Source organism: Mauremys mutica, chromosome 2 (assembly GCF_020497125.1).
Source record: "Mauremys mutica isolate MM-2020 ecotype Southern chromosome 2, ASM2049712v1, whole genome shotgun sequence".
NCBI classification, from domain to species: Eukaryota; Metazoa; Chordata; order Testudines; family Geoemydidae; genus Mauremys; species Mauremys mutica.
Window position 1 is genome coordinate 5189758 of NC_059073.1, and position 9526 is coordinate 5199283.

The 9526-nt window shown below is 64.9% G+C and overlaps 1 protein-coding gene across 1 annotated transcript; it reads right to left on the reverse strand.

Moving 5' to 3' along the window:
- Positions 1–3505: 3505 nt before the first annotated feature.
- TMEM249 (transmembrane protein 249) lies at positions 3506–9526 on the reverse strand. Its single transcript, XM_045007855.1, has 6 exons — positions 9391–9526; positions 7338–7494; positions 6219–6316; positions 5750–5942; positions 5572–5657; positions 3506–3637 (listed from the first exon to the last, which is right to left on the reverse strand). Exons 2-6 carry the CDS (start codon positions 7450–7452, stop codon positions 3506–3508), a joined length of 624 nt encoding a protein of 207 aa, XP_044863790.1. The 5' UTR covers positions 7453–7494; positions 9391–9526.

Sequence of the window (9526 nt, forward strand, 5' to 3'; positions counted from 1 at the left end):
ATCATGTCCCTCGATCTGCTGGCAATGCCCCTACTTATACAGCCCAAAATGCCATTAGCCTTCTTGGCAACAAGGGCACACTGTCGACTCATATCCAGCTTCTCATCCACTGTAACCCCTAGGTCCTTTTCTGCAGAACTGCTGCCCAGCCATTCGGTCCCTAGTCTGTAGCAGTGCATGGGATTCTTCCGTCCTAAGTGCAGGACTCCGCACTTGTCCTTGTAGCTGCTCAGCACCGGCAGAGGAGGGCAGGACATTCAGCTCCTTTGCCAAGCCCTCCTGGCCCCTTTCTTCCCCCCGGCACCCAGCCAAACTCTACAGCTGGCCATGCCCGGGCAGGTTGGAACCCCACTGACGGTGCCAACGGGACGTGCTGGGGCCTGCTCAGGCTGGCAGCTCTGTCACCGCCCGCCCTGTAACATCGGGGCCTACGCGCTGTGGGGTCTGGCTCAATTCCCTGCCATCAGTCGCCTGCCCACGAGCACCAGGCCTCACCCTGCCTCTCACCAGCCTTGCGGGGTCCGGGCTCTCCCACGTCCACCCCTCCGTAGTGCCCAGGCGCTCGGACCGGCCCCTTGGGGGGAAACCAGCCCCCAGGCACCTGCTCCCGTTTGCACCCCGGCTTGGGAGACAAAGAAGGTTTATTTCATGGGAAGCTGCAGATTCCCAGATGAAATAGGGTTCGGCGGGCGGGGGGGGCAAACCCAGCCGAGTTACGCAGACAGTAACGAGCACCCTTGGGTGTTACACTTCCAGCCTAGACAAAGTCCTGGGTGCAAGTAACCAGTCCCCAGCGTCCCCGCAGCTACAGGAGGCGCCAGCCTTCCCGGCCTCCCACCGCGGGACGGTGCCCAGGGGCGGCTCACTTCCCCCTTCCATTGCGCGGTTGCTCGGGTCACTCGCTGTAGGGACTCGAGGTGGGGAAAGCTCCCTCCCGGCCCAGCGGCCGAAGCCGGGCGTGTCCTTTCGCTGGCTAGCGGCTCGGCTCCCATGGGCTGCGATGGAGCCGCGGTTTTATCCAGGGCTGGAGCCGGCTCGTCTGAGCCCAGCTGCGAGGTGGGGCTGGTTGCCCATTTTTGGTCTAGGCACACGTCCCTTCACCCCCTGACCAGGCCAAGTGGCGCCTGTGGCTGGGAGGGGCCGTGCAGCGAACTGACAACACACCAAGGGCGGGTTAAACCTCTGCTTTTCCCCAGGGGTCTCTGGCCCCTGACTGCCGGCACTGGAAGGACTTGGGGGAGCGTCGCTTTAGAGGTGAACGTCCCTCGTTAATGGGATCGAGGCTCCAGACCACGGCTGATGGGTTTATTTAACACGTGGCCATTTGCTGCCCACCCATCTCCTGCCCGTCGCACGGCGCTCTGAACCTTGTGCTGCGACCTCTTCCTCGGTTTCACTAGAGCCGTCCGTGAGCACCGGGTGCGGGGTGGGCGGCAGCAGGGGGTGGTGCTGAGAGAGATGGGCAGTGACGTGGGGATGGGTGGTGGCGAGGGGGGTGGCAGTGTGGGGCTGGGTGGTGGTAAGTCAGGTGGGCAGCGGCAGGTGATGGGACAAGCTCCTTGTCACCACACTGGCACATCAAGCAGCGCACCTGAGCATGCAGGGCACTGTCTGTGGCACCCAAGTGTGCAGCAGAGTGTCTGTGGCACCCAAGTGTGCAGGGCACTGTCTGTGGCACCCGAGCGTGCAGGGCACTGTCTGTGGCACCCGAGCGTGCAGCAGAGTGTCTGTGGCACCCAAGTGTGCAGGGCACTGTCTGTGGCACCTGAGCATGCAGGGCACTGTCTGTGGCACCCGAGCATGCAGGGCACTGTCTGTGGCACCCAAGTGTGCAGGGCACTGTCTGTGGCACCTGAGTGTGCAGCGGAGTGTCTGTGGCACACGCGCGTGCAGGGCACTGTCTGTGGCACACGCGCGTGCAGCGGATGTGCTAAGGCAGGGCCAGGCTGGTGCGCGTCTCACTCCAGCACAGAAGAGCCCAGGAGGACCCGGCCTCGGGGCAGCTGCCCAGCAGAGGGCAGAGCCCTTTGCCAGGAGGAGACCGGCTGGGCTCAGCCGTGCCCAGGGCTGGCTGTGAGTCACATGGGCTGGGCAGGGCAGCACCTGGCTGTGTGAACCCATGAGCCCCAGCGCCCTTCGCTCGGCAGCACGGGGCACCTCCGAGCAGGCGCTGGGCTGGTGCCCGACTCCCCGGACTGCCCTGCGGCAACGTGCGCTGCTCTCTGGGGCTAGGTGCCCACCGACCACTGGCCCCCTTCACACACCTCAGCGCTCTCAGGCTCCCTGGCCCCACGTCCAATGGGGAAACTGAGGCACAGACCGGGACGGGACCTGCCCAGTGTCACGGAATCCCCCTGGTTGCCTCTTACCCCGACCCCCACGTCCTCCTCACCCCGTCGCAGAGCCCAGTTCAACCAGGACCGGGCCGGGGGGGGGGATGTCCTGGGGCTTTGCAAACTGCCCCCTCCACCCCCCGCAGCCCAGGGCTCGGAGCCACCGAACTGTTTGGAGTGCGACGTGCCCCATCTAGCGGGGGAACCCGGCACGACAGCCCCGTGGCTAGGAGCAGGGCCAGCTGGCGAGGCAGGGACTGGGCCCCCATTAGCCCACCCGGGGGCCAGGACGTGCTCTGCCTAAGGGGGCTGTGCAGGGCGGCTCGCACGGGGCCGTGCCAGCCGGTTTCCAGCAGGCCGGAGCAGAGAGACGCAGCCAGGCCAGGCCCAGATCGCTGTGCCCAGCCACACCTCGGCCCCAGGTCCCCCCCCCCCGCATGGCTGGGCACCCCCCCCCAGCAGCACCAGGACACCCCGAGAGCAGCTCTCTCCGCCCTGCCTGCAGCCCCGTCGGCCCCTGCTGGGGAGCTCACCGGCCCGTTGGCCGAGTCTGCCTGGCCGAGGGACCCGCACAGCGGTTTGGACCAGGCACCCGAGCAGGCACCTGCGGCGCCGTGCGTGGGCCCCGCTGGACGGCCCCGGGCACAGGACTCTCCCGGCCTCCCTGGCCAAGCTGCCTGTTCTCAGGTCCCGCTGCCACTGCCCGTCCCCAGCCTCCCTGGGCAAACGCGCCCGCAGCCTAGCCAGCCCCAGCCCTCGGGGGGATGCTCTGAACAGGCCCAGCCAGGGGGACCCTGGGGCACTGGGGCAGCCTGGGGGGCTCGCTCTGTGCGGGAGGGGCGGGTCTGAGACGCCGGGGGCGCTGGCAGGACAGGACGGGGGGTCGGCCCCTGGCAGGCCCGGGGGCGCTTTGATTGGGCGGTTGGCACAGCCACAGGGCTGGTCGCCCAGGGACCGACGTGGGAGGCGCCCGAGGAGGGACCGAGGAGCCCAGGGGCTGGGAGGGGCGACACTCGGTGGGCGCCAGGGCTGGGGACGGGGCAAAGCCCCAGCGGATACGCTGCAGGGCCCCCCCCCGACAGGCCCAGAGCGGGTGGGACCAGCAGGGCCCCCCCAGTGCAAACAGCTGCGAGCGGAGAGGGAGGCCGAGCTTTACTGGGGCCCTGCCCCCCTCACACCTGCAGCTCCTCGTCCCGCTCCAGCGGGGGCCGGTGGCGGATCACGTGGCGCGTGGACACATCCAGGTAGTCGAAGTAGTTGAGTTTCAGCTTGCGCGCGATCCGCCTGCCCAGGAACTCCATGTGCTGGGGGGCAACAGGCAGGGCGGGGGCATGAGGCCGGGACAGGCGCCCAGGGGCAGCGGGAGGGGGGGTCCCTGTGGGGCGGGACATGAGGCCAGGCAAGGGGATCTGGACAGAGATGGGCGGATCCCCACCAAGCACCTGCCCCAGGGTATCTCCCCCTATCCTGGAAGGAGCCACTCAGCCTCCATGGCCCCTTCGCTGCCTGGCCTTGCCATGGGCCCTGGGAACATGAGCTCCCCCAAGCACCCACACACAGACACACTAGTCCTGAGAGAGCCCCATGCTCCAAAGCAGCCTCCTGGCCTGCCGACAACCTGTGCAAACTCACAGCAAAGGGGCTGGGCTATCAGGGGTTGCGGGTCGGGAGTGAGGGGCACTGGCAGAGCTGGGGGGGAGCCCAGGGCTGGGCTAGCAGGGGCTGCGGGTCGGGAGTGAGGGGCACCAGCAGAGCTGGGGGGACCCAGGGCTGGGCTAGCAGGGGGCTGTGTGTCGGGAGTGAGGGGCACCGGCAGAGCTGGGGATGGGGGAGCCCAGGGCTGGGCTAGCAGGGGCTGCGGGTCTGGAGTGAGGGGCACCGGCAGAGCTGGGGGATGCAGGGCTGGGCTAGCAGGGGCTGCGGGTCGGGAGTGAGGGGCACCGGCAGAGCTGGGGGTGGGGGGACCCAGGGCTGGGCTAGCAGGGGGCTGCGGGTCGGGAGTGAGGGGCACCGGCAGAGCTGGGGGACGCAGAGCTGGGCTAGCAGGGGGCTGCGTGTCGGGAGTGAGGGGCACCGGCAGAGCTGGGGGACCCAGGGCTGGGCTAGCAGGGGGCTGCGGGTCGGGAGTGAGGGGCACCGGCAGAGCTGGGGGACCCAGGGCTAGGCTAGCAGGGGGCTGCGGGTCGGGAGTGAGGGGCACCGGCAGAGCTGGGGGGACCCAGGGCTGGGCTAGCAGGGGGCTGCGGGTCGGGAGTGAGGGGCACCGGCAGAGCTGGGGGACGCAGGGCTGGGCTAGCAGGGGGCTGCGTGTCGGGAGTGAGGGGCACCGGCAGAGCTGGGGGACGCAGGGCTGGGCTAGCAGGGGGCTGCGTGTCGGGAGTGAGGGGCACCGGCAGAGCTGGGGGACGCAGGGCTGGGCTAGCAGGGGGCTGTGTGTCGCGAGTGAGGGGCACTGGCAGAGCTGGGGGACCCAGGGCTGGGCTAGCAGGGGCTGCGGGTCAGGAGTGAGGGGCACCAACAGAGTTGGGGGTGGGGGGACCCAGGGCTGGGCTAGCAGGGGGCTGCGTGTCGGGAGTGAGGGGCACCGGCAGAGCTGGGGGGACCCAGGGCTGGGCTAGCAGAGGGCTGCGTGTCGGGAGTGAGGGGCACCGGCAGAGCTGGGGGTGGGGGGACCCAGGGCTGGGCTAGCAGGGGGCTGCGGGTCAGGAGTGAGGGGCACCGGCAGAGCTGGGGGACCCAGGGCTGGGCTAGCAGGGGGCTGCGTGTCGGGAGTGAGGGGCACCGGCAGAGCTGGGGGACGCAGGGCTGGGCTAGCAGGGGGCTGCGTGTCGGGAGTGAGGGGCACCGGCAGAGCTGGGGGACCCAGGGCTGGGCTAGCAGGGGGCTGCGGGTCGGGAGTGAGGGGCACCGGCAGAGCTGGGGGTGGGGGGACGCAGGGCTGGGCTAGCAGGGGGCTGCGTGTCGGGAGTGAGGGGCACCGGCAGAGCTGGGGGACCCAGGGCTGGGCTAGCAGGGGGCTGTGTGTCGCGAGTGAGGGGCACCGGCAGAGCTGGGGGACGCAGGGCTGGGCTAGCAGGGGCTGCGGGTCGGGGTGGTGGGGCTCTCTCTGATCTCTCCGGTTCACAGCGGGCTCATGGCTGCAGTGGCGCCAGGCACAGCACGTGGGCTGCAGCGTGGTGCCCGGCATGGCCCCCTGCCACGCCGGGAGGGCCGGGCAGGGGCTGGCCAGGCTGCTCACCTCGTACTTGTCCGACAGGCTGGCCAGGGCCAGCCCCTCCAGCCCGTGGCCGTTGATGATGAGGCTGTAGAAGCGTTTCCCGTAGGCTGCAGGACAGGCCAGAGGAGCCGGTGAGGGGCGAGAGTCCCGTGGGGGCGGGGGGGGGGGGGGGGGCTCTCTCCCCGGGCAGGGGCCGTACCGTCCGTCTGGGCCGTCAGCCGGACGAAGATCTGGTGCAGGGGCCCCTCCTCCCACAGCCGCCTCTTGATGTAGATCTGGTAGCAGCCCTGGAGGTGGTTGATGACCAGGTGCCGCTTGTGCATGGAGCTGAGGAGGAGCCAGAAGCCGACCAGGGTCCCGTAGACGAAGAAGCCGGAGTAATCCTGGGAGACCTGCAGGGACGGACCCAGGAGCCAAGACCCAGAGCCGGGGGGGGGGGGGGGGGCAGGAGCCAGAGGCAAATGCTGGTCCTGGCTCCCCGGCTGGGGAAGTAGCTGGAGGACTCGGGGGGAGGGATCCCCAGTTATCTAGAACCCGCCCAATGGGGGGAATGGGAACAACACCCTTTGCCTGGCCCAGTACCAGCCCCGGGGGCCAGGCCGGCCGTGTGAGGGGCCCAGCCGGGGGGCTCTGGGGCACGGCCTGGGACCAGCCAGGGGCTCGCCTACCTTCTCACTCTTGACGTAGAAGACCCCACCCAGGACACAGATCAGGAAGATCAGGGCCCCCTTCCACAGCGTGTCCTTGTAATACTCCATGACGAACACTGGGGGCGATAGACAGAGCTCAGCATGGGGCCGGGCCGGGCCAGGACCCACCCTCCCCCGGGCCAGCCAGCAAGGCCCAGGGCACACTCACCACAGGGCGCGGGGTGGGGGGACGACCTGGGGCTGCCCCCGACAGGCTCAACCTGGGACCTTCAGTTCTAAGACTGGCCCCCTCTGTCCCCTGACCCACAGGGCCGAGCATACACCGGGCGCCCGTGGCAGGCTCTGCCCTTCGGCGAGTGCCGGTCGGTGTAAGGGGCTACGGGCAGGGAGGTCCCTGGGGCAGGCCGAATGCCAGCGGGTGCCGGAGCAAGGAAGCGGAACAGTTGCATGCTCTGGAGCAGGGAAAGCAGCGCATTTGTGGGTTCCAGGTCACATTCTGGAGCAGGGAAGGCAGCCATGTGCCGGTTCCAGAATGGGCTCTGCAGTGTGTATTGCAGAACAGTTGCATGCTCTGGAGCAGGAAGACAGGACAGGTGTGGGTTCTGGGGTGGGGAAGGCAGCAGTTTTTGGAGAACAGACAGAAGCAGGTTCCAGAGCAGGTTCTGGAGTGCAGGAGCCAGCATGGCTGTGAGTTCTAGAGTGGGCTCTGGAACGGGGAGGACAGACCATTGCTCTTTCGGAGAGGGGAAAGAAAAGTGTTTGCAAGCTCCAGAGCAGAGTCTGGAGCAGGGGAGGCTGGCTGGTTGTGGAGCTGGGAGGCCAACGCTTGCTAGTTTTGGAGTGGGTTCTGGAGCAGGGAAGGCAGGAGGCTTGTGGATTCTGGAGTGGGGCAGGTTGAACATTTGTAGGTTCTGGAGCGGGTGTGCAGAACATTAGTGGGTTCCAGAGCAGGTTCTGGAGTGCAGAAGGTGGTTTCAGGGCCCCTCTTCACAACACTACAACCCAGTGATGCTGCATCAGACACATCCTCCTGTGGGCGTCTCAAACACCTCCAGGAGCTTTGGGTGATGTGGGACCATGTACCCTGGACACCCCAGGGCCCAGCTTGCTGGGCCTGGTGCCGGGGCTGCTCCTCACCATTGGGCTGCTGCACCTGGAAGGGGTAATGCGTGTCCTGCTGCAGCCTGCGTGCCAGGCTCCTCTCCACGTTGAAGAAGCGGAGGTTCCAGAGCACGAAAGCGCCTCGCAGCATGGCTGCTCCTGGGAGGGGGGCGTCCGCCCACACCGACGAGAGCTGCCGAGGGAAGGGCGAGGAGCCGGTCAGTCAGCAGGGAAACGCACCCTGCCCTACATACAGTGAACCCTGGGATTCATCAGGCGCATGTCAGCAGTGGGGAAACTAAGGCACAGAGCGGGAACGTGTCTCGACCAAGGTCACCCAGCGAGTCGGTGGCAGAGCTGGGAATAGACCCAAGAAGCCAAGTCCCAAGTTAATAGCCCAGGTTGCCATCCGGGAGTATCCCAAAGGGCTCCACAGACTGTGCACAGCCACCACTTCCCTGACCATTGATATGCAGCCACCTCTGGGGTGGGATGCAGCAGCTGTTTAACAGCCGCTGCAACACCACACAACAGTGGGGGCAGGATAAGCCCCGTGTGATGTTATGAGTGTAATGTAATATTTCCTTGGAAGGTGACAGGGCCAGAAAGAGTTAATTACCTCCCAGACTGACCTGACCCAGGGCCGAGCTTTAGAGACTGGTTAGGAAGATCTGTAAATGACCAGAGCTTGGAAATGCAGCCGGCATTGCTAGAGGCAGAAGGGGAAGGTGTTTGCTCAGGTCTTGTGATGTAAGCAAACAAGGCTTGTCTATTGCTAGAGCTTTGATTCAAAGATCAAAAAAGAAATATTAACATTTATGATGATATTTGAGTGAAATAGTGTTATTGTCTATGTGTCTCTCTGAAGGTTGTGGTCACCTGTATCTGAACTGTTTAATGGATAAATTACCCTGTGCTACTTGCCAGGATGTTTGGAAGGAGAGTTGAGCCTGTTGTTTTCTCAGGCCAAGAGGCTGCTGGAAATGTATAAGAACCTGGGTCATGATCCTGCTTCATCTCAGATCTGCTCTGGGTTTCAAGAGGGGGAAACCTTAAGCCACAAGGATTGAGATCCCCAGTCACTGACTGGAGTCACCCTGAATATGGACATTGGACTGTAACCTCTGGACTAGTTAAAAAAGGACTTTTGGCAACTACAAGCTCATCTCTGCTGTGTCTGAACCTCAAGAATTGAATTCAAGTCTGTCTGTAGATTGATCTTTTAACCAACACTCTCTTTGTCTCTTTTCTTTTTTAATACATTTTAGCTTAGTTAATAAGAATTGGCTGTAGCGTGTATTTTGGGTAAGATCTAAGTTATAATTGAACCTGGGTGTGTGGCTGATCCTTTGGGATTGGAAGAACTTTTTCTTTTCTATGATGAGAGATTTTCAGGAATCATCATCATATCTGACAGGTGTGTCTGGCCAGAGGCCTGAGGCTGGGCACTTTAAGGGAACTGCGGGGTTTGGACTCTGAGTGCCCAGTGAGGTGCTACAGAAGCTGTTCTGAGCTGGTTGGTAAATCTACGTACTGGAATAACCACCAGCGTCTGGGGTTTGTCTGCCCCGTTCTGTTTGCAGTTCACCCTGATTGAGTGACCTCAGCTGGCTCCCACGGGCAGCACCGTCACACCCCGATCTACCTGAAAATACAGGGGGAACTGAGGCAGAATGGAATCCCCCGAGCTGGGCTTTGGCCAGGGCACCGGGGCGTTACAGATCCGCAGGGATCTCAAAGGCCCACAAGCAGCTAGCGCCTCGGACTCATCTCAGCCAAAAGAGCATCCCGCAGCGAGTGCCCCTAGCGGAGCTGACAGCACCCCAGCACCCCAGGGCCATGCTGGGACATTGAGGTCAGCGCTGACTCACAGAGGAGAGCGCCCCCTATCGAGCTCCCTGCAGCACAGCACCCCTAGCACCACCTGGGAGCCGGGGCTGGGGCAGCACCGAGAAGTCTCCCATCTAATAACTGAGCTGCCCCAACCCTCCTGAGCCGGTACGAGCTGAGAACATCCCAGCCCCAGCTCTGTACCCAGGGCCCCACCGCACAGAGCCCCCCGGTCCCAGCACTTGCCAAGTCGCCCTACCCTCAGGAGCTGGGGAGTCCCGGCTGGGGAACAGCGGGTCAGCAAGCCTGGTTCAAGGGCCTTGTCTGCGGCAAGGGAGGCTCAACAGCAGGGCCCTTGCAGGGGGCGGGGGGCACAGAGTGCACTGCTGCGCCAT

Coding starts and splice junctions, on each gene's coding strand:
- TMEM249 (XM_045007855.1), bottom strand. CDS start 7,452: ATGCTGCGAGGCGCTTTCGTGCTCTGGAACCTCCGCTTCTTCAACGTG. Junction 5,658..5,749: donor GCTGACGGCCCAGACGGACG/GTACGGCCCCTG, acceptor CCTGTCCTGCAG/CCTACGGGAAACGCTTCTAC. Junction 3,638..5,571: donor GCCTGTCGGACAAGTACGAG/GTGAGCAGCCTG, acceptor GTTGCCCCCCAG/CACATGGAGTTCCTGGGCAG.